The following is a 24219-nucleotide window of genomic DNA, read 5'->3' as shown; positions in this document are numbered from 1 at the left end:
TAGGGATTTTGAATACTAATATTGGCCCCAGCTTTCTTTCCTTTTCTTTCTCCCAATCCGTCTTTTATTTATTAATAATCTTCGTGTATTATATGCTGTATTTAAGAAAAAATTGGAATGGAATGGAGAGGAGGAAGAAGAGGAAAGAGAAAGTTAAATGAAAAAAGCTGAGAGGAAAATGGTTTAACTTTCCCTTCAGATTCCACTGAAAAGAATCAATTCTGCTGGTCTCTCATTAATATAAAAGGGCTGACACTTTTGACTGATGATGTTAGAAACCTCTCAAAAGATGGATAAAACATAAAAATACAAAATAAAATAATGAAATGTCAGTTTTCGCCCAGAAAATTGGCAAAAAATTAGTTTGGACAATACCCAGTATTGGCGTGGATAAACAGTAACAGTCTCTTTTATATGCTAAGAGGGGTATGAACGGGCTAATTAAAAGTTTGGCACATGAAGATGCGTGTGCATTTGGCTCAGCAATTACACACCTATATATCTAAACTTCAGAGAAACTCTTGTTTCAGCGTTGTTTGTAATAGCAAAAATAGGAAATATTCTAAATGTCCTAAAAGGGAGAATGAAAAGTCAACTGTGGTCTAACTTCACAAGAGAATATTACACAGCAGTGAAAAAGAATGAATCAGAGCTACCTGTACTGCTATGGACAAAGCTCAAAACACAATGTTAAGCAAAAACAATAAACTGCAGAAGGTTATGCAAGTGTGTTTCCACTTCTATAAAGTTTTAAACGGCAAAAGCCATGTTATATCTTGTTTATAGGTCCAGATTATGTTTTAAGGGTATAAAGACATGAATGGGAACACTAAACACTGGAGAGAGGCCAGAGATGAAGAAGAGGGAGGTGAGCTAGGGAGGGTTGTCATGGGTGCTGGGTACACTGGTGTGGATTGTATTATTGTCTATTCTTTTTGGTATGGCTAAAACATCTCATTAAAACAAAGAAAAATGGTGAACACTGTCCCTGCAACTGGGTAAAACATTCTGCCTGCTTCAGGACAAAGATGGGAAGGACATGTGTGGAAGACTGTAGTGCTGGGGAGGTCGGAACCTGGGTGGGTGTAAGTCCAAGGTCCGGTTTTTCATAAGAGGATGGGAAGGTGCCATTGGCTGTGATGGCGTTTCTCTTGCAGGCTTCGTGGTCCAGGGCTCCAACGGCGAGTTCCCCTTCCTGACCAGCAGTGAGCGCCTGGAGGTGGTGAGCCGTGTGCGCCAAGCCATGCCCAAGGACAAGCTCCTGCTAGCTGGCTCCGGCTGCGAGTGTGAGGCCATAATGCCCAGGGCCCTGGCGGTGGCTGGGTTTGGGGATGGCAGGATCCTTGACCCTGGGGTTCAGTCTAGTACTTGTTCTGCCTCTTCTTCACCCCTTGCTTGCCCCAGGGTCATAGGCTAGCCCTTCTTCCTCCCGCCCTCAGCCTCCAAGCCCCTCAGGGAAGACTCCCTCTTTCCTCCCACAGCCACTCAAGCCACGGTGGAGATGACGGTGAGCATGGCCCAGGTCGGGGCTGACGCTGCCATGGTGGTGACCCCTTGCTACTATCATGGCCGCATGAGCAGTGCTGCCCTCATTCATCACTACACCAAGGTGGGCGTGAGGGGTGGGCATGAGTTGGGGGCCTGGGGCTAAAGGAAGGCTGAGTGAGGCAGAGACTCTGCCCAGGGAGGGGAGATGAGAGGAGCTGGGAGTGGAGTGGTGAGCCTACTTCCCGTGAATGGCAGCTTTGGGAAAGGGGAGAGATGCTACCATGTACCAGCTGTGTGACAGTGGGTGACTGACCTAACCATGCTGTGTCACTGTCTCCTCCCTTCTCAAATGAGAGGAATACTGGAATCTTCCTCCTGGGGTGGTTGTGAGGACTAACATAAAGAACAAAACACAAAATACTGAATAATCCTCAGTACTACCCAGGATTAGTGCTTGCAATCAGGGTGCATGGCACGGTGACTTCTAGTCCAGGAGGTGGGCCTGTCCAGGTAGCCCTGCAGAGACCCAGGCCCGAATTGCCTCAGGTCTGAGGCAGCTGCCTTCTCCTGTCTTCTCTGCACCCGTCAGGTTGCTGACCTGTCTCCAATTCCTGTGGTGCTGTACAGTGTCCCAGCCAACACAGGGCTGGACCTGCCTGTGGACGCGGTGGTCACGCTTTCCCAGCACCCGAATATCGTGGGCATCAAGGACAGTGGTGGTGATGTGAGTGGCAGTGACTCTCAGCCAAGGCACCCGCCTTTTCTCTTTTTTTAAAAAATTTTTTGGGGGGGTAGGTAATTAGGCTTTCTATTTATTTATTTAAATGGAGGTACTGGGGACCCAGGACCTCATGCATGCTAACGTGCACTCTACCGCTTGAGCCATCCCCCCATCCCCTCCTCTTCTCTTTTGCCACCAACTTCAGGGCAGCTCTGGGACCCACTTCAGTCCTGGGCCTTTGTGTGGGTTCCCTCTGTCGTGTGGGCTCTCTGGGATTAGTCTGAACTTTGGGGCATCTCTCTGGGACCTGGGCTTTTGTTCTCCCACACTAACCCAGCCCCCATCCAGGCTGGCAGTGGAGCCTGTGGGCCTAACTCTCACACCAGCTTTGCTGTTACAGGTGACCAGGATCGGGCTGATTGTTCACAAGACCAGGAGGCAGGACTTCCAGGTGTTGGCTGGATCGGCTGGCTTCCTGCTGGCCAGCTATGCCGTGGGTAGGCATCTCGCAGCTCTCAAACTGTGATGAGTGATCAAGATATACCTAGGCAGCTGGAATCTGCTGGGATAGACTGTGAAGGCCAGGGCTGGGTCTACAGAGGGCCTTCGCCAGCCTGCCTGCTGGGAACCCTAGAGAGGTCCGGCACACTACTTGCTTTTCTGAATAGCCGGTGCTTTTGAGTGACCTTGTTAGGTGAAGGAGGCTGGCTGAGTGCAATCCCTGCCCTGTAGAGGGGATGCCTGCAGCTTGCTCTAAGTCCTAAGCTCCCTGCTTAGCTGACAAATTTAGCTCCTCTAATCTCACCTTGTAGATCATTCTTTGAGGCCTTGGGGTCCTTCCCACTAGACCGGGAATGCATTCTCTCTACCTGGGCCCAGGCCAGAATGAATCGTCAGGCCTGCAGGGTTGGCCCGGTGATCTTCAGTTGCCTGATCCGATTCTGTTCTGGTCCAGGATCCTAGGAATGTCACCATTAGATCAACAGGTCTTGTCTGCTTGGGTCAAGGTCCTTGGATTCAGGTTGGATCTGAGCCATGGAGGGGAAGGGAGGGAAGCATCTGCTCCTTTCAGCTGAAGCCCCAGTGAATGTAGATTTGAGTTACTTTTCCAGTGATGTAGGGGGCAATGCTGATTCCTATTTTCTCTGGTCTCTGCAGACTTTGGCTTGTAGTATAGGTCCTGCATATCTCCCTTCTGCCATGTCACAGTCTGTAAAGTACAGGGGAATTAGAGAGGACCCATTTATGCTTCATTCCTGAGACTGCGGTAGGTGGAAAGAGCACGGGCTCTGGAGGCCAGGGATCGGAGCTGGAATCTGAGCTCTGCCAGATTCACTGCGCACCACTGGCAAGGTGCCTGCCCTCTCCGGGCCGGGGTAGGCGTTGTGAGGATTAGAGAGCACTGGCCCTGCGTCTGCCATAGTGCTTGGCAGATAGTAGGTTTCCAATAAATGACAGCTATATTAATAAGCTTGTTCCAAATTGCCTACTCTTTCTCCAGTCTTGAGGCCACTCTGCTTAGAATCACTCCTAACTAGCCTTGGAATCACACTCACAGGCTGGCAGAAGTGGCAGGATCTTCCGAGATCACAGCCAGCCCATTTTCATTGCCCAGACGAGAACAAAGAGGACCAGAGAGGGTCGATGGCTTGTCCAAGTTCATGCAGCCAATGGGAGGAAATGCCCAGTCTCCTGACCGGGTCTGGAGCTCTTTCCCTCCTCCACCCCCACCGCCACTGCTGTCCCAGGCTGAATTCACTTGGGGGAATAAAATTTCAGTTGAGCAAATCTTCCCATCCACTCCACCCGCTTCCAGGACTGATGAGTCAGGGGGTTATTGCAGGAGCGTGGAGGTGTCAACTGGCTGGTAGGACTCTACCCCCGGGCACAGGGGTTGCAAGGAAGGAACTGTCCTTGAGTTAGCCTTCAGGCTCTGCTCACTGCCCCTCAGCCTGTGAGACTGTACCTTGAATAGGCTGGAAGTCTTCTCTCTGGAAACCTATACTCTGTGAACTCACAGAGCATGTCTTTAACATGGCTGACCAGGGGCATAGGAATCCAGAGCTTGTCTGCCCAGAACAAAGAGGTGCTGGGGACCAGGGTTTGGAATTCTCTGCGAGAAGAGGCTCTGGCTGATGTTCTGCATCTCACTTCTGGGGCAGGAGCTGTGGGGGGCGTGTGCGCCCTGGCCAACGTCCTGGGGGCTCAGGTGTGCCAGCTGGAGCGGCTCTGCCTCACAGGGCAATGGGAAGATGCCCAGAAGCTGCAGCATCGCCTCATTGAGCCAAACACTGCGGTGAGCTCCCAGCCAATGGCCCCAAAGTGGGAGTGGCCTGTGTCCTCATTGGAGCAGGAGCCAAGGCTGGCACAGGGGTCCCCACTCTTCCCTTTCAGAAAGTTCTTTTAGAGAACATCCCAGCGTGGGAACTCTTTGTGCCTCCCCAGAAAAATCTTGACTTCAGACAAAGTTGAGCCCCATTGGTTTTCAAACTTAAGTGTGCATTAGAATTCATTTAGGGAGCTGGTTAAAATTCTACCCCTTTAGGCCCAGGAATATGCATTGAGACAGGTATCCTGGGTGATTGTGACATAAGGTATCCTGGAATCTTACTTAGAGATGCACTGTGTAGAGAGAGGGAACCATGGGCTTTTACATCAGCTTTATAAAGGGCCAGATCCTGAAAAACAGAATGGTTGAGAGTAAGAAAGGAATTGGAAAGCCAGAGGTATTCAGAGCCCAATTTTCCCTTCAAATAATCTATCCTGCAGTCAGACCACGTACCCCAACTCTGTGTTGGGCAAGTCAAGGAGAAGAGGCAAGATGGAATGCTTGTCAAGTGCCAGGCGGTGCTGGGCAGAGCCATCCTGCAGTCTGAGGCAAAGAGAAAAATGTGTGTCCCTATAGACATGTTTTTATGTATATTTCAAATTAAACTTTTTATTTTGAGATAAGTGTAGATTTACATGAAATTGGAAGAAACAATACAGGGAGACCCCATGTACCCTGATTCCCCCAACGGCAGCACTTTATGAAATTAAGAGCACAAAGTCACAACCAGGATTTTGACATTGGTACAGTCAAGATCGAGAATATTTCCATCACCATAGGGATCCCTCATGTTACCCTTTCAGAGAGACACCTCTTCACCTCCTGCCCATTGCCTCCTTAACCCCTGGCAACCACAAATATGTTTGCCATTTGTACAATTTTATCAGTTCAAGACTGTTATATAAATGGAATCATATAGTCTATAACCTTTTGAGATTGGCTTTCACTCTGCATAATTTTCTGGAGATTCATGCAAGCACATGTAGCAATAGTCTGCTCCTTTTTATTGCTGAGTAGTAGTTCACAGTGTGGCCATAAACAGCTTGTTTACCCATTCACCTGTTGAGGGATAGTTGGTTGTTTCCAGTTTTTGGCTATTAGCTGCTATGAACATTCATGAATAGGTTTTTGTATGACCACAAGTTTTCATGTTTTTCAGATGAATACACAGTTGGTGGGTTGTAGGATTATTGCATGTTCAGTGTTTTAAGAAACTGACAAACTGTTTTCCAGAGTGGGCTTTTACATTTACATTTACATCAGTGTAAATGTACCAGTGACCCAGTTTCTCTGCATCCTCACCAGCACTTGGTGTTGTGACTATTTTTTATTTTGGCCATTCTGATAGGCATGTTGTGATATCTCCTTGTGGTTTTAATTTACATTTTTCTGATGGCTAATGCTATTGAACATCTTATCATGTATTTATTTGCCTTCTGTACATCCTTTTAGATGAAATGTCTCTTTATGTCTCTTACGCATTTCCTAATTGGATTGGTTTTTACTGTTGAGTTTTGGAAGTTCATTGAATCTTCTAGATACTCGTCCTTTATCAGATACGTGCTTTGCAAATATTTTCTCCCAGTCCATAGCTTGTCTTGTCATGCTATTAATAGATCTTTTGCAGAGCAAAAGTTTTAAATTTTGATGAGGTTCAGTTTATCAATATTTTCTTTTATGTTTCTGCTTTTGATACAAGTCTGAGGGCTCTTGGCCTAATGCTAGATTGTGACGTTTTTCTAGTTTTTTGCTAGAAGTTTTATATTTTACAAGTCTGTGACCCATTTTGAGTTAATTTTTGTAAAACGTGTGAGACTTAGATCGAGGTTCTTTTTTTTTTTCTTTTGGCTTATAGATATCCACTTGCTCCAGCACCATTTGTTGAAAAGATGATCTTTCCTTTATTGAATTACTTTTGCACCTTTGTCAAAAGTCAGTTGGATGTATTTGTGTGGGTCTATTTCTGGATTCTCTGTTCTCCCCATTGATCTATCTCTCTGCAAACCACACAGACTTGATCACGGCAGGTGTGTAATAAATTTTAAAATCAAGTAGACTGATTCCTCCCACTTTGTTCTTTTTTTTTTTTCCCAAAACTCTTTTAACTAGGCCAATTCCTTTGTCTTTCCATGTAACTTTTAGAATAATACTGTCTATATCTACAAATACTCTTTCTGGGATTTTGACAGGAATGAAACCTGCATGCCAATCTGGGCACATTTGACATTTTTACTATTTGTCTTTAAATCCTTGAATATGGCATATCTCCATTTATACAGATCTTCTTTGATATTTTTCATCAGCATTTTGTAGTTTTTGGCAAACAAGTTCTGTACGAGTTTTGAGAGATTTACACCTAAGTGGCTCATATTTTTTGAGTGATTATAAATGGTATTTTATTTTTAATTTCGCTATTCGTGTGTTCATTGCTAGTAGGTATAGAGGCACAACTAAGTTTTTCTTGTTTATCTTGTATGACTTCGTTGAACTCACTTATTAGTTCTGGGAGTTTCTTTTTCTAGATTCCTTGGGATTTTCTACACAATCATATCATCTATAAATAGGGAGAACTTTATTTCTTCCTTTCTGCTCTGTATGCCTTGTATTTCCTTTCTTGCCTTATTGCACTGGCTAGAATTTCCTGCACTATGTTGAATAAGAGTTGGTGAGAGAGGACATCCTTGCCTTGTTTCTGATCTTAAGGAAAAGCATCCCCCTCTTCACCACTAAGTACAGTGCTAGCTGTAGTTTTCTATAGATGCTCTTTATCAAATTGAGAACGTTCCCCCTCTATTCTAGTTTTCAGAGAGTTTTTTAAAATCATGAATGAATATTGAATTTTTGTCATATTTTTTCTGCATTGACTGATACGAACATGTGATTTCTTTTTTCTCTTCAGCCTGTTAATATGGTGGGTTACATGAATAATTTTTGAATATTGAACCAGACTTGTATCCCTGGAATAAACCCTACTTATACATGCTGAATTTCATTTGCCAATATTTTGTTATGGGTTTTTCTATCTATATTCATGAGAGATGTTGGTATGTAGTCTCTCTTCTTTCCTTCCTTCCTGCGTTCCTTCCTTCCTTCCTGTTTTTCCTGTCTTTGATTTTGGTATCAGGGTAAAAATAGCTTCATTAATTGATTGGGAAATGTTCCCTCCTCTTCTGTATTCTTAAAGAGACTGTGAGAATTGGTGTTAAGTCTTCTTCAAACATTTAAAAAATTCTCCAGTGAAACCATCTGGGGCTGGAGATTTCTTTTTTGGGAGTTTAAAAAAAAATAATAGCTCTGCACTAGGCCTCCTCTGATACCTCCTGGTTGGAAGGGGTAGGAGTGCCTCCTTAATGACCTCCACTGACATCTGGAGTGTGTCTGGCAGGGATGGCCTCCTTAAGTGTGGGCAGTGGTCAAAGTCCTGACTCTCCCAGGCCTCTTCTGAGACCATCCCTCATGGATAGGGAGGGACACTCTTTACCTCTGAGTGTGGGGTAGAAGTTCTGGCTCCAAATTCAGCCTTTGCTGGCCTGGGTCGGGGTTGGGCCACAGTTTTTTCCTGTGGGGTTTAGCTAAAGTAGAGCAATTATAATCTAGAAGTTCTCCATCTTGCTCAGCTGTCCCCTTCCTGGTCCTGGGCCGGAGAGAACAGGCTTTTATGGGGATTTTATTGTGTGTGCTTGTTGGGTCCAGAGGTCCTAGCTGGTCTTCATTCTCTTTGCCTTTCAGACTCTTTTATCTGTTTTTATATAATGTCCCGGGTCTTTTAGTTCTACTTATTGGAAAAGTACACCTATTTCATCTTCTGGAAGTACAAGCTCTAAGCAGTTTTCTAAATGGTGAGTTCCTCACCTTGAAGAACATTAAGGTAGTTGAAAATTTTTTTTTTAAAATTTTAAAGTAGATATATTAAAACTCACAGCATTTTTTTTGGTTGAAAATATTTTATCTATACCAAAAACATAATTTATAAGAATTTTATTTCCCTAGCTTGAATGGAAGCAAACTCATCAAAATAATTTTTTTCCTAAATCTATTTCTAGGAAAAAAATTAACCATTACAAAACAGGCAAAACCCATAAATAGCGGCACACATGTTTAGTTTACCTAAGGCTACAGTAGGGCAGGGCACGGCTCTGCTGGATCCTGTCTTTATTTAAAACTTTGACACTTTGTTCTTCGTGGATTTTTTTGCACTGGTTTTTATTTTTTTTTAAATATTGCATTCAATATTTGCCTCAATGACAGAGTTTTTTGGCGTCTCCTCAAGTTTTGCCTGTGAGGTGGCTGTCCCAGAGCTAGGCAGTGTTTTGTTCAGGTAAAGAGGTGGGGGGACTCTGCATCTCCCTCACAGCTTATATCTTTAACTCAAAGGGACAGATGAACTCAGGTTTAGAGAAAGGACAGCTGAGGAGGCAAGCAGGAGTCTCCCTGGACGTGAAGATTCTCCTGGGATAGGATGCTTTACATATATGGTCTAAGAACTGTAGAAATGAGGGCCTTTCAGCTGAGCCTGAGCACAGCAGGGCCCAGGTTGTACTAGACGTCCCTCTCCCACTCCCATCCACCTGTGATGGAGAAGGTCCCAGAACCTGCAGACCACCAAGACAGGAAGAGGAGGAGCTTCCAGGCCTCTTGGGGTCTGGTCTAATAGTGGTAATTTTCTCACCCAATTCTTGTGACACGGGGTAGCTGTTGTTACCTCCTCCTCCTAATTTTACAGACAAAGCAGCTTGGGCTGCCCCTTGGGAAGAGAGGATGCTTGCGGCCATCCTAGCCCTCAGAATGCCATCCTGCTTGACCCTTCACTCTGCGCCCCATCCTGTGCCAGCTCTGGGCGCACGGTCAGGAATGCCTGGAACACCTTTCTGCTGCCTGGGCTGGAGGCTCAGCCACCCCAAGAGCAGCTTGATGTCACCTTATTGCCCTGCCCTGCTCGAACACAATGTGCTTCCCCTGCCCTCCCACCCAGCCGGCCTCCTGCCCCGGCTATATTTAGGACTTTCCATGGTTTTTATCTCTAAAGCATTCAGCCCTTTCTCAGGGTCTGAAGAGAGGCAAATCAGAGAACTTCAGACACCCATGGTGGGAGAAAGTTTTTTTCTCTGTGTATTTTTTGTTTCCATCATCTTTCCCACCCTACTCAGGTTTTGGGTAAAATGCCCAGGTTATCAGAATATCAAGGCTGGGGCCAGGCCTGGGAGGAGGCTGGCTGAAGCTTACTGGCCTCTAGTGGTGAATAGTTAGTCATTCATTCATCAGTGGTTCCCAACCTTTTTAACCCAAACAACCTCTTTTATTATTTTTACCCTTCATGAAGGCCGTATTTCTAAGGTTTTACCTTCCCTCAAAATAAAACTTTATTAAGTAATAATTACTTTCCTAGTTTTTAGGTACTCAAAGATGAATCTAACACTTCTGATCAGCATGGAACAACCAGTTGCTATGCTAAAAGCAAAGAAACTTGAGACTTCATTTTCTCTAAAACTCCATGCATGATTTGAAATTATGACAGTAGTTTTGGGCCTCCCATTACAACAGAAAAGGCTTTTGAGATCATGCTGTCTGGCCCCCTCATTTTTCAGGCAAGTGAACTTGCTCAGATCAGTTAATGATACAAGGTTACATAGTGAAACTTCTTTGGACAATGATGCATTGTTTTCCTCCCATGAGAGTATTTGGAGTTGGGGTCAGGGAGGACTGTGGGGGGATGGGAGGGCCCTGCTGCAGGGGCTGTGCCTGGCATATCAGTCCCAGTGTGCCCTGGGCCAGGTTCTAGGGAACTAGGCTGCAGACCAGTGATGCTCCAGCGCCCAGGCCCATAGTGTTGCTGCCTTCTCCCAATCCCAGCTCGAGGACTGAATGCCACTCTCCTCCCCAGTGGGGTGGATTTCTCTCTCCAAACCAAAGGAGGTGCCTTTCTTCCTTCATCCTAGGTTTTAGCATTGTGTTCTCTACCACTGACCTGCTTTCTGGTCTCAGTCTGGATTCCCAGTGTACCCCAAGTGTCATAGATTTGGTAGAGTTACTTAACGGGGGAGAAGGGTGGGAACCCTAACTTTCTAAAGTGACACACGTCTAGTTCCCAGATGTGTGTATGCCGGGGATGCCCCAGTCTGTTCTAACAGGCCCTGCTTCTCAGGTGACCCGGCGCTTTGGGATCCCGGGGCTGAAGAAAACCATGGACTGGTTTGGGTACTACGGAGGCCCCTGCCGCGCCCCCTTGCAGGAGCTGAGCCCCAGCCAGGAGGAGGCGCTGCGCTTGGATTTCACCAGCAATGGCTGGCTCTGAGGGCCGGGAGGGCACCAGTCCAGCCTGTGCTCATCTCAGCCTCCTGTGTTAAGCCGGCAGCCTGAAGAGGCACATGGAGGGACGAGGGTTCAAGGCTCCTTTTCTTACTGCAGTCCTCCAGGGAGCCCCTCAGCAGACACTGCCAGGCACGCTCAGCTCCTGTTCTCACAGCCCAGGAACTCTTGCATTTGCATCCTGCACTCTGGGTCTCTGGAGACCTTCCATCGGGGAAGGAGCAATGTCTTGTCTCCCTACTGTGCTTTCCTATCCCAAGACACGTGAACCAGAAGCCGGAGGGGAAGGGCAGGGGGCCAATCAGGCACAGAAAGGCCATGTTTCACCAAAAAGGAAGACTACTTAGACTTGGGGGTACAAACTTGCGTCTTGCATGAGACAGCCCGAAGCTAGGGCTTCTCTTAAGAACCCAAGTTCTGACTTCTAGGGAAGTGGTAGGTTAGGAAACCTGATCAGAAAAGTGTCACTGGTCTTTGAAAGGCCAGCCATGGTGCCCTTTCCTGAATCTATTTTGATTCATCCCATATTCTTGTCTCTAGCCTTGATCCCAACCGTCTAGTACATGGAGACAGACCACTGACTTGCCAGAACGGTAAATAATGACACCTGGTGGATAAATGTTACATTCTAGAAGACTAGTCTAGCCAATCCCAGTCTGAAACATTAGGAAAGGGGACTTGGCCTGAGACAGGACCATCCTCTTGCCTATACACACACTCTGCTTTTATTGTTAAGAACAATTTGTTATTGCAATAAAGTTTAATAAGTTAAACTAGTGTGACTATGTACAGATTGACACTCCACTACTATGCAGATCTTAGGTTTCCGGCCCAAATGTCAGGAACCTCCTACAGGCAATTTAGCTCCCAAGGTCTGCTTTTTCCCTGGCTCTGAGAGAGGCCATAACGGTACTGAGCCAACAGGCATTAGATTATTGGCGCCCTGAGGGAAGGCTCGCTGAAGTTTTAAACAGGAGAGGTAAGAGGCAAAAAGCTTCAAGTGAGATATTTAGAAACACTTAGTATGTTAATTTAAAAGGCTGCTTTCTCTAAAATGTTTAATCTTATTCAGTGATATCTGACTAGTGGAAGAAAACCTGAGATGAATTCTTCAAAAACTACTCTGGTTAAAAAGAAAGGTAAACAGATCCTTGTTTGGGGCAAGGAGAGACTATAAAAGGTATCAGTCTTCAGCAGAACCTGGGCATCTCGATGGCACTGAAGCTTGGGGCTTGGCACCTGGGCTCTTCTCCTGGGTAGCTTCCGGAGGATCTACCTAATCAGGTTTAGGGGTGGGGCAAAAAGTTAGGGCTAGGGAGGCTAGTGTACTGGTGAATAGCTCAGCCTCTGGGCTTAAGCTGGCCAGGCTTCAGTTCTTGGATCTGTGCTTTAGTGCCTACAGGATCCTGGAAAACTATTTAACTGCCCTGAGCCTCATCTGTAATATGGAGATAATAATGGTACCTTCCTCTCAGGGCTTATAAGATCATGTGTGCAAAAGGGTTAGCGTGGCAGGTAAATGTGCAGAGAAAGACTTGTGAGGTAACCCAGCAGGTGTGACAATAACTGGTCTCAAGACTTGGGCACCCTGATGCTCAAGGTGAGAGAAGTACACTGGAAAAGGCTTTGGGATCAGAAAGCCTGGGCTACAAATCCCACCCAGCTCTGCCACTGACTAGTTTGGGCAACATGAGCCTGTCTGATTTTTTTTTTTAGGTGTTCCTACCCTGCCGAGGTTTAAGAATTAGATGATATTACATAGTAAAGCATGCAGTGTCAGTTTCATGCCATCTGTGATTAACTTTTATTTATTTATACCTTTAGGTGGGGGAGGTAATCAGGTTTAATTTTTTTGATAGACGTACTGGGAATTGAACTCAGAGCCTCGTGCATGCTAAGCACACGCTCTACCACTGAGCTATACCCTCCCCCGTTCTGATTAACTTTTAGAAATGGCAAATGGGTTAATAGTCATAAGGATGCAAAGCAAGAAAGTCAAGAAAACTAAGTATAGGCAGTTCTGGTGACTTGTTTATTCCTCATAAACACTGGTCTCTACAGTACAATTCAGAGAATAAATAGGCACATGGCTCTAAGTTCCACCATAAGCAGTGTGAGGATGCAGGGCCAGGGGTGGGGCGGGGCATGTTTGGGTCACAGGGTAACTGGAGGCCTCTGTGATGAACTGTGCAGGGATCCCATCAATTAAGATCTGATCTCCCAGCCTGATGACCAAGGCTCACGGTGGAAGAGTTACAGTGAACCAAATGCCCTTTTAGTTCACTGCCATCCCAAGATGGGCCTGGTGCTACCCGAACCCCAAGGGATTGAGGTGGGTCTGACCCACTGGTACACTGGGAAGGAGCTGTGTCAGCCAAAGCCATCCCTAAGGATTCAGTTCATGACAGGGCCTGATGTGGCCCAGAGGCATCTGCCCTTTGCTCTGGAGTAAGTAATAAGTACAAGTTGTAAGATGACTGTTTACGTCGGTTTCTTTCTTGACTAAAGGTATCCTGTCCCACGTCTAAGGAAGGAGAGAGGGACACAAATTAATTCATCTGTTGGAACTCAGGTAAGGGGTAGGGGGAATAACACTCTCACTAGACCCTTCACAGGGGAATAGGCAGGCAGAATACCAGTCTCACACAAAGTGGAAGGCCTGGAGCCACGATGCCAACCAGCAGTGAAGGAGGGGGTAACATACAGAAAAGCTCTGGCCTTGACTTCCACAGGACCGCTGTTCTATTTAAGCCACCCCTATTGTTTTCCTTATTTCTCCAGGACAGCACAAAGCACTAGTCCAAACTGGGGGCGGCGATCATCTGCTTCAAAAAGAGGCAGAAGGAAAGATTCTGCATCACTTGGCAGGAAGTGAAGTTGAGGACAGCAGCCGGTCTGCACCCAAAGCGTTAGGGACGGAGAGTATCAGCCGGGAAAAGGGAAAGCCGGATGGGTACCTACTGCTGCAGGGCCTGGGGCCGGAGCCTCAGAACTTCCCTGTGATCAAAGCCCTGCCCAGTAGGTGCTGGGGCCCCTCACAGGGCTCTCCTCCACGGTCACTCTCATCTCCTCTCACATCGGGTTCACTCGTTCACCTTGAGCAGGTAACTGGCATTTGCTTTACCTGGTACTCGTCAGCTGGTGTGCGGTGCCCCGTCAGGCGGTGAGGCTCCTGGCGGACTTGGAGGCGCTCTGGGCCCGCTGGACCACTGCGGAGCACTTCTCGCGCCGTAAAAGCTTGTTGTTCTCAAACAGACCTTCATTTCGGGGTATTCCGTGAGAACCATCAGGGAAAGTCAGCAGGCCTTTGAGGGGGACAGAGAAAACTTGGGAGTGACAGTGGCATGGGTGGCTCTGAGATCAGCTGCTACGTCAAGGCTGAGGGACAGAAAACGTGCAGTTTTCCTTGGGGGAGCTCCATCCGAGGGGCCAATGACCCAGTGTCGGTGCCTGGTCACTAGGGCTCTCTGGGCGTCCACAGAGGGATTAAAGCTTCAAAGGTGTCCTCCCACCCACTTATGCTTGCCTAAGTCACCCGTCCTGCTGGGCTGCAACTCACCCAAACCATCCACTCTGCCATTTTTAAATTCCCCCTCAAAGGTCATGTTGTCATGTCGAATGAAGACTCCCACGCCGTTGAACTTGCCCTGGGCAAACTCCCCCTCATACCTGCAGACACACAAGATGTCAGCCTTGAGCTGGGTAGTGAGCTGTCCAGGATGACTCAGGCCACCAATGCCAAATATGTGGTTTCTTAACACCAAGAAGCAAAGCTGATTCCACTCTTCCAGAGTTTCGCCCAACCCCTCCCACCCTACTCCCAACCAGCAGAGAAGGGTCAGAGAGTGTGTATGATATGAGGCCCTAATCTCAAGGAAATAGCATCAGAGGACAGTGGTGGGGTGGGAGGTCATTCACCTCCTTGCCATTTCAAAATTTAGATCTATTTGTAAAGTAACCAATAAAAGAACAAACACTTGCTTCCTCCTTGCCTGTTTTCAGAGGGCCCGGGACAAGCTCAGGTTTGACCAGCTATTTATCACTATCATTTTTAGATCAGAGCTTCTCTTCCCTAGTTTAAGGCTGTGAAAAGAATGGCCCAGTACCCACCTTGAGCCATCTGAGAAGGTCAGTACCCCGAAGCCATTAAAGAGCCCGTTCTCAAAATGGCCCAGGTAGGTGCCACCATCTGCAAACATTAGTTGACCAAAACCATGTCTGCGGCCTGAGCAAAGAGAAGGACAGGTGTCAGGTTGGGCTGGGGCAGCTTCAGGGTCCCTCTCACCATTTAACAACCCTTGCCCCACATCACCCCACCCACAAAGGGAAGAAGAGAAGCAGTGACATTGGCAGGGCAGAGGACCATGACCCAGGGTAATAACCTGGCTCCTAGGATCTTCTGTTCTTAAGTCACAATCATCAGATTTGGAGCAAGTCTGTCCCAGTATGAAAGATTTTTGAAAGTGCACTTAAAAATCACAATAGCTAAAAAAAATTTTAAATAAAACCAACAGCTAACATTTAAAGTGCCTTCACTATGTGCCAGGCACTCTTCCAGGCACTTTGTATTTATCGTCTTGGTGAATCCTCACAACCACTTTAGAAGGTAGGCACAACACTATTATTATTCCCATTAACAGGTACACAAACCAAGGCAAGGAGAAGCTAAAAACTTACTCGAGATTACAGAGCAACTAAGTGGTAAAACAAGACAGCAAACGCAGCAGGAGGCCTGACTTGGGAGCCCTCAACACTTAACTACCTTGCCACTCTGGGAAAAAAATTAAAGTAGCCTCCGACACCATGAAGCTGCTGGGCAAACCTAACAGCCTGACTGGCAGCACTGGTTTGAGCTTCACTCCATCAGCAGGACTCTGCTCACCCACTGAACTGATTAGAGAATAGAGCAAGACGCTGGAGAAACAGCGATGCTCTTCAGAGTACGAGGGAGTACTTCTGGTGGATAGACTGCCCAGCAGAGCCTCAAGAAGACTCTCCTCTATAAGTATTTGGAAGGCAGGAGAAAAGGCTGGGGATGTACAAAGGCAAGGTCACATGCCATGTGCACAATGCCTCCTCTCAAGGCTCAAGCATTTATCATTTGCAGAGATTTACCATGATAAGAAAGGTGTGTGTCCGGAAACTATTATGAACTTCTCATCGTTGGCACAACTGTAAAGAGTCAAGTCTCCTCGGGGCAGTTCCTGGCTTGCTAGGAGTGGACCCACGAGACTTTTAGGTGGCTAGACTATTTCCAAACTGAACATCATTAAACTGCTTCCTGGTCTCGGGCTTTGAAGAATTCTGCCATTCCTATGAATAGATACTTGCAAATGTAATGAGCTGTCACAGGAAATTCAAGGAAATGAATATCATCTGGTCTTGAGTGTCTGCCCTAATTTCTTCCTTAACTTCTTAAGATTCATTGGAATCAAGTCATTGTAATGAATCTGTACTTTCTAATTTGTGGGCACTAAAAATAATTCATTTTGCTCTGCTGAGTACTTAAGCATTTATAAAAACAGTTCCCAAATAATACCACTAAAAGATAGAAGAGTGGAAACACTTTCAATTTAGAAGTGGAAAGATTTAATTTACTTCTGGAGCTTGGGGTAACAATAGCATTTTCTAGTTCCTTTCTTTATAATCCTAAAATTGAAGGAAAAGCGCTATTTAAATTAAATCTTGGAGTCAGAAAAAAAGATTCATCAGGTTGACTTATATATCCTGATGTATTTGTCCTTCGGCTAAATGGAGTATTTATCAGTGGATAATCGTCTCCCCCGGGGTCCTCTCACCCTCCTTCCACTCGCCACGATATTCCTCCCCGCTGGAGTAGGTGAAGGAACCTTTTGTCAGGGTCATGGTGACAGCTTACAGAAGGACGAAAACTGCAGGAAATAAGCAGAGAACCAGTGTCATAGGATGGCTGGAGGAAAGGCTTGTAAAACAATTTTGTAGATACCTTCTAAAGGCTACCAGCCTGGGAAGTATATACTACCTGAATACATTGAACAAAAATATCCTCTCCTCCAACCACCATCATCACCATCCCCGCCCAGGCAGTCTTATCTTCCTACTTGTCTTAAAACTTTTCAGCCAGTTCCAATTTTCTGTGACCTGGGATGGAAATTTAGGTTTAATCTACAAATATTTGCTTAATACTTACTGTGTGCTGAGTCAGTGTAGAAAATACAGTCTTACCCCTCGATAAGTTTATAATCTAGTTGGTAAGAATGACAACTGAAACACTGGCCAATATGAGACAATATAATCAAGTGGCAAACTGGATGGCAGAGACGAACAAAGACAACGGATGGGCAGAATTTAAAACCAGCAGTGACGGATGCAAAGGGCAGTTTCAGACATGGGGAATGAATGCACAAAGAGCAACAGAGACATGGGGTGTGCAGTGGGAAATAAGGAACCAGGTCTTACTAGAGCTGAAGGTTTATTTAGGGAGTAAGAGGAAACAAAATTATATACATACACTTGGCGTAAATATTAAACCTGAAAAGAAACTCTCAGATGTAATCCAAACTCCATCATTTTAGGGATGGAGAAACAGAAGCCCAAAGTTAAAAACTAGTCGGTGAGCGAGGATGACGGTGGAACTCACGCCCAGGCCTCCACTGACTGCGGCTAGTTCTTTCTCCCCTTTATGACGTGCTCTGCTTCAGGGTCAGGCTAGCTTAAGGAGACCTTTGAAAGCTAGACAGATAGCTGAGAAAGCGGAGAAAAGAGGAAACCTCTGGGGGCTTTGTGAACAGGGATGTAATATGAAAGCAGAGTCTAAGGAAAATGAGTGTGGCAACGGGAAGCAGGGTGGGTTACAGCAAAAGCCTTCAACCAGAAAAGCCTGCAAGGCAGGAGATGATATAATTCAGTCAGTTATGAAAGTGAGCACAAATTATTCTCCCTCCATCCATGCCCTTGCAACACAACACGGCGGGTCCTCCATCATGAAGGCAGTTTATTTATCCCTCCCACCCTTGGATCTGGGTGGGTTATCTGACTTGCTTTGGCTAATGAAATATTAGCAAAGGTTTTGCAGCAGAAGTTTGGAAAGCACTTGTGTGTTGGGCTTGCCCTCTCGCTGCACTTGGAACTGTTCTGCCTCCATGTGAATGAGCCCAGGCTAGTCTGCTGGATGGTGGGACGCCACATGGAGCAGCTGTCCCAGCTGACCACAGATGTGTGGGTGAGACTAGAAGAGAAGACTAGAAGAGCTGCATTTCTGAGCCCAGCCCCAAATTACTGACCCACAGAATCATGGACTAAAGAAATGGTTGTTTTAGCCACTATGTTTGGGGGATGGTGTGTTATTACGTAGCAAAAGCAAACTGATAGATCCAGGTATGAGATCATAAGGCCTGAACTAGGGAGACAGGGTAATGGGAGCAGGAATGACTATTACAGACATATCATAGGATAAACAAAAACAAGCCAGTAACATTTGGAGACTGGCTAGGTATGACTTCATGAGTGGTAGAAAATGTTTATATTCAAGGATAGCCTCTAAGAAGGGAGTTAAGATACCCAAAACATCATTAAATATAAACAGAGACAAATAGAATCATCTGACATATTTTTTTAAATGCAATCCATGTTTCTTTCTCTTCCTTTCTTCCTTCCTTCCTCTTTCTTTCTTCTTCTTATCTTTTTTATTTTTTGAAAACTGGAAGTTTGTACCTCTTAATCACACTCACTTATTTATCTCATCCCTCCACCCTCCCTTCCCTTTGGCAACCACTTGTTTGTTCTCTGTATCAGTGACTATTTCTGTTTTGTTATGTTTATTCATTTGTTGTTTTTTAGGTTCTACATATACGTGAAATCATATGGCATTTGTCTTTCTCTGTCTGACATTTCATTTAGCACAACACCTCTAGGGTTGTTGTCCATGTTGTCACAAATGACAATAATTCATTTTTATGGCTGAATAATATTCCAATCACACACACACACACACACACACACACACATATTACATCTCCTTTATCAATTATCTATTGATGGGCACTTAGATTGCTTCCATATTTTGGCTACTGTAAGCAATACTGCAATGAACATAGTGGTGCATGTATCTTTTCTAATTAGTATTTTCATTTTCTTCAGATAAATACCCAGGAGTGAAATTGCTGGATCATATCACAGTTCTATTTTTAATTTTTTTAAGGGAACCTCCATACTGTTTTCCACAGTGGCTGTACCAATGTACATTCCCACCAGCAGGGCACAAGGGTTTCCTTTACTCTACATCCTCACCAGTATGTATTATTTGTTGTCTTTTTGATAATAGCCATTCTGATAGGTGTGAAGTGATATCTCTTTTGTGACTTTGATCTGCATTTCCCTGGTGATTAGTGATGTTCAGCATCTTTTCATGTGTCTGTTGGTCATCCATATGTCTTGTTTGGAAGAATGTCTATTCAGGTCCTCTGCCCATTTTTTAATCAAGTTCTTTGCTTTTTTGACGTTGAGTTTTGCAAGTTCTTTGTATATACTGGATATTAACCCCTTATCAAATATATTGTTTGGAAATATCGTCTCCCATTTAGTAGGTGGCCTTTTCATTTTGTTGAGAGCTTTCTTCACTGTGCAAAAGCTTTTCAATTTGATGAAGTCCCATTTGTTTATTTTTGCTTTTGTTTCCTTTGCCTGAGGAAACATATCCAAAAAACTATTGCTAAGACCACTCTCAAAGAGCATACTGACTACATTTTCTTCTTGGAGTTTTATGGTGTCATGACTTATATTTAAATATTTAATCCAATTTGAGGGGTTTTTTTTCTTTTTTTATATGGTGTGAGAAAGTAGTCTAGTTTTCCCAAAACTATTTATTGAAGAGGCTGTCTTTTCCACCATTAAATACCACCTTTGAGGTAGATTAATTGCCCGCATAACTGTGGGTTCATTTCTGGGTTCTCTATTCTATTCCATTGATCTATGTGTCTGTTTTTGTGCGAATACCATACTGTTTTGATTACTGTAGCTTTGTAGTACAGTTTAAAATCAGAGAATGATACCTCCAGGTTTGTTGTTCTTTCTCAAGATTGCTTTGGCTATTCAGGGTCTTTTGTGTTTCAATACAAATTCAGACAACATTTTGGAAAAAAATTCAACAATTTTGACTAATGAAGTAAATATTAAGTAGAGGAAAAGTAAATTACAGCCACTCACCTGTTCTTTATCAGCACCTTATGGGGTATTTTGATTTTGGCCTATGTCATAATGATTTTGACACAGTTGCTACAAGCTCAGAAATGATCTAATGTGAAGACAACCTGCCCTGAACAGAGCAGGGCTCAGTAACATCTCCTAGGCCTTGGTCCTGTCTCAAAGCTCTAGTTTCTTCCCAGGTATGAGGTCAAGTGAATTATGAAGCCATGAGGACATATGAGTTCTGAGAATCCCTGTACTCTCACCCAAATAAGGAGGAACGTTTGTTCCTACCTCCATAATGAAGGCCAGCTTTGTGGAAGCTATTTTGGTGATGTTTGGAGTCACTCCCATGGTTTGCCAGGGATTTTCTCACTTTTCCAGTTACTTAGGAACTTGATGTCCAGGATCCTTCACATTGTAGAATACATCCCAAGACACGGATCATTTTCTCGTCTTAAAGCCCCTCAAAACCCTCAAAACCCTGGGGGGGCTATTTTCTCAAAGAAGTGATGGTAGTACCTGGTGTGCCATCTCTGTCCCATCAATGTTCCACAATGTCAGCATCCAATTTCAGGCTCACAAGCCTCTTATCATCAGCCCAGCATCAGAGTATGCCTGGGGTACAGGTTAATATGATTCCATTGCAAATACAACATTAATGAGAGGAAGAGAAGCAGTTTTCCATCGAAACTGCAGAGGAAAACTCTTTCCAGTCCAGATAGGCATTTTGATGCTAGAGGCCACCATCAGCTCTTCCCAATTACATCAGCGTACTAAAAGTCGGCTCGTGGTACTAATCTGAACTATTTCATTACTTCAAAACAAGGCAGAATCTGAACTATCGCATCTCCTACTAAATCTTACAGCAATTGTTCTGGTACATAAACACAAAATCATTATTTCTCCAGGAAGATAAGGACATTTCCTTTAAATGTTCAGCAGCAGCTAACTTGTCTTCACTCAACACTCTGGAAGGAGTTACTGCAGTGCAATTTGAGGAGTCAGACTGACTACTCAGGGGCTCAGGGGGGCAGCCTCTTGTATACTGACTTTTTCTCAAGGCTTCCTGAAACTTCCAAATAGTGGCATCCCACCAGTAGAAGAAACTTGAAAGAAAGGGAAGAGTGTTTCTCCAATTTGAGGATTATCTGTGGACCAAGTACTAGCCAACCCCTCCAATTGTAAACCAAGCCATTCTTTTGGTATGCTGTTAGCTGTTGGGCAACATATCCTAAATATTTCAAAGAAGCCAATGAAACTTGAAAGGTCATCTTATTACCAAGTGTGGTGGACTGTATTTTCCAAAGATGTTTGCAATCATATTTCCTGTCTTACACATTCTTCTACAATTTGACCTTGCCACAGCCCCATCAAAAAGTGGAGTCTAACTCCTTTCTTTTGAATCTGGGCAGGCTTGTGATTGCTGCGACCAATAGAAAGTGAGTGGAAGCCATGGTGTGTTCTGAGGTTATACCATCTTGCTCACTGGTAAACTGGAGCTTGGAGACCTGAACCACAACATAAGAAGTCTGACTATTCTGAGTCTACCATGCTCAGAAGAGGCGAAGCCACATAAAAAGTCACATTTGTTGGTACCCCTACCTGGCAGTCCTCATCTCTGAATCATCCTAGCCCAGGCACCAGGAGTGAGTGAAGAAGCCTTCAGAATGACTCCAGCCCCTACTCACTGAGCCCACATCCAAGATGAAGTATCATGGAGCAGAGAGAGATCATCCCCATGATGCCTCCTCCAAATTTCTGACTCACAGAATCTGTGAGCATCATATGGCTGTTTTAAGCAGCTAAGTTTGGTTACATAGCAATTGTAACTGGAACATCATCTCGCAGCCTAACTGTGTCACCATCCTCTCTTATTTGTTTTCAGAAGTATATACTACAAATTCCCATTCCTTTCTGATCTAGGGAGATATAGTAAAATTCAACAGCTGCTTGTCAAAATGATGTCTATTCCCAAGAACACAACTAGAAGTGCTCATTAAAGAGAACATATGTAGACGCCAGGGATCTCAGGCCATGGTTGAGCACATTTGACTAGACACTCCTAAATGTGTCCAAATAATTGATATTATCACTACTTTGGACAGTGTCAGAGTTTTCACTTACAACTTCTGTAATTAGCCACGCTAATAGCTCATAGCAACTAACTCAAAAAGGAACTTCACCAGTAATCACTGAGACAAATCTAGTTTAATAAAGTATAGCCAGTGCCCACGAAGACCAAAAAACTCAATACTTTAATAAGGGATGCAAATCAGTATTTGTGTCAGCTATTCAAAAAAATATTTTTAAAGAGAATAAGTAGCCTAGGAGTTTAGGTATACATATGGAACCTAGTTACAAAGCCAAGAAGATTCATGCTTCTAAACAGATAACCTTTCTGCTCTCCTGATAGATGGGTTACAAAGGATCAAGCCAAACATTTATCTAAAAGAAAACGACTATTTTGTCCCTGTAAACCAACACACTATTAGTCTAAACAACAGACTATACCCCTCCTATCTTTATTTTCTCCTGCCCCAGACATGTCCAAATAGAACTCAAAGACAGGAGTAAGAACTTCTGTTTCAGTTCCATTTGTCTATCTTTTGTACTTTCAGAAATCAAACTGGTTAAAAAATACTTATGCATTCACCTGTATCCAAATTCAGAGGTTTAAAAACAACCTAACATAAAGGAGAATAGGTTTTCAGTTTAAGCATATTGTTTGCAGGCATCCGCCTTAACTGACCACATATACCTTCGCATTGTCCCCCTAAAGCCACCCTCCCCAGAGTATGACAGGCTTGTTAAAGTTCTTTCCATTACAAAGAAAGCAGTTCTTGGGCTTTTAGAATCCTAAAGAGCAGAGAATGAAGGCTTTGATGAACAAAGATTAGGCTTATAAGGAACCTAGAACAAAAAGTCAAATGTTCTTTTTTAAGTATTTTAAATCAGTTGAAAATAACTGTCTTTGTTGTAAGTCTGTAAGTCTCTTTTACTATAATTCTTCCTTCCACTCAAAAAGTGAACAAATGTATTGCTACTAGATAAAGGTCTTATTTAGGAAGACTGTGGGACACGTAGATTGAAGAAAGTGGGAAGAAAAGCTTGAGACCAGAAAGAAGGTCAAAACAAAACTAACAAAAAATCCAGACGCCTTGGGGGATGGGGACTGCCAGGATAATACTCTATTTCATGGGGAAGTAAAATCCCTGGGCCGGGTTCTAATACGGCAGAGTGATCCCCGCTGGTACCTAGGCAGTTTGGAAATGCTAGACTGCAGGGATGCCACCATCAACTAATTGAAAACATCCCATTCCCCAAGCCTCGATGTGTGTGTGGGACGTCTCTCCACCCGAGTGTGACAGAGGCGGGCCCAGAGCAAACAAAGCCCTACACCGCAACAAGGCAACACTTCGTGGTCGACCTTCCCAATCCTTCTCCCCACCCCGTTCTTGCCTTACCAGCACCGCTCCTCCCCTCCATCCCAGGTCTGCTCTCCCGCGCGGGCGGGGACTTATGCACACACAGGTCTGTCATCCCCTCGCGAACAGCCCCCACCCACCCCACTCGTTATCCCGAACGCCGTGGGTTCTCGGGCCTCGGCCCCCGCGGTGGAGATGGGAGGCCCGAGTTTGGGACCCCCGGGGCAGCTGTTTTCAGGTCAGCGCTTCTGGGAGGGAGCCGTACTCCCCAGCCCCTGTCATCTCCGGCTGGACTCCTCAGTCCCTTCCTCCCCGACCACACTCTCCCTGTCCCCTCTCAACCGCGCTGCCAGCCAACCTGGGCTTGGCCTTCCGGGATGACCGTCTTGCCCACGCGCCGGGCTCCAGCGTCCCGGACCTCCGCTCCGCCGGGCTCGCCCCTACCACCGGCCTCTCCGCCGCCACCTCCAGCGCCAGCCCCACTTGACGCCGCCATCCCGGGCAGCTACACGGGGCACAATTCCCGCAGCCCATTGGCTGTTACCTAGGCAACAGGGAGCAACGCCACTCCCCATTGGCCCTGCCCGGGCTCTGCGCCATCTTTGTGCGGGGCGGAGTGTCTCGGGAACCCCCGGCCACATACCCCAAAGAGGGGTGGGGCTGACCCACCGTCCTACTTTGGCCACCCTTAGAACTGAAGTCTCGCCTACCTAGAGGCAGCCGAGCCGAAATGTCAACCCCAAACCAAACAAAATCAGACCTGCGTCAGACGCGACTGTGACCGC

General features: G+C 45.3%; 2 protein-coding genes across 9 annotated transcripts in view; one reads left to right on the top strand and one right to left on the bottom strand.

Moving 5' to 3' along the window:
- HOGA1 (4-hydroxy-2-oxoglutarate aldolase 1) overlaps positions 1-14825 on the top strand; it is a 24481-nt gene extending 9656 nt beyond the window's left edge. Inside the window, exons 2-8 of one of the 6 annotated variants that reach the window (XM_014559620.2) lie at positions 1158-1286; positions 1482-1609; positions 2078-2212; positions 2610-2706; positions 4372-4505; positions 13353-13416; positions 13626-14825. In XM_014559620.2, coding sequence (XP_014415106.1) covers positions 1158-1286; positions 1482-1609; positions 2078-2212; positions 2610-2706; positions 4372-4505; positions 13353-13397 — 668 coding nt within the window. In that variant the 3' untranslated portion in view covers positions 13398-13416; positions 13626-14825. Of the gene's footprint in view, positions 1-1157; positions 1287-1481; positions 1610-2077; positions 2213-2609; positions 2707-4371; positions 4506-4978; positions 5465-6393; positions 7526-9261; positions 10599-10680; positions 11618-13352; positions 13417-13625 lie in introns of those variants that run through there. The other 5 variants (XM_014559623.2, XM_006185092.2, XM_014559619.2 and 2 more) reach the window with 5 other exon arrangements.
- MORN4 (MORN repeat containing 4) lies at positions 12854-24219 on the bottom strand. 3 transcript variants are annotated; one of them, XM_032491169.1, is made up of 6 exons: positions 24195-24219; positions 16643-16735; positions 14955-15069; positions 14404-14513; positions 13969-14149; positions 12854-13368 (listed from the first exon to the last, which is right to left on the bottom strand). In XM_032491169.1, the coding sequence occupies exons 2-5, from the start codon at positions 16707-16709 to the stop codon at positions 14001-14003; spliced, it is 441 nt and encodes a 146-aa protein (XP_032347060.1). In that variant the 5' UTR covers positions 16710-16735; positions 24195-24219; the 3' UTR covers positions 12854-13368; positions 13969-14000. The 3 variants fall into 3 exon arrangements, with proteins under 3 accessions (XP_032347060.1, XP_006185156.1, XP_032347059.1); XM_006185094.3 differs by lacking the exon at positions 24195-24219 and adding an exon at positions 23793-23952; XM_032491168.1 differs by lacking the exons at positions 14955-15069; positions 24195-24219 and adding an exon at positions 23793-23983.

This window comes from Camelus ferus, chromosome 11 (assembly GCF_009834535.1).
Source record: "Camelus ferus isolate YT-003-E chromosome 11, BCGSAC_Cfer_1.0, whole genome shotgun sequence".
Classification (NCBI taxonomy): domain Eukaryota; kingdom Metazoa; phylum Chordata; class Mammalia; order Artiodactyla; family Camelidae; genus Camelus; species Camelus ferus.
The sequence above is the reverse complement of the archived record's forward strand: the minus strand, read 5'-3'. Positions and strand labels throughout refer to the sequence as shown.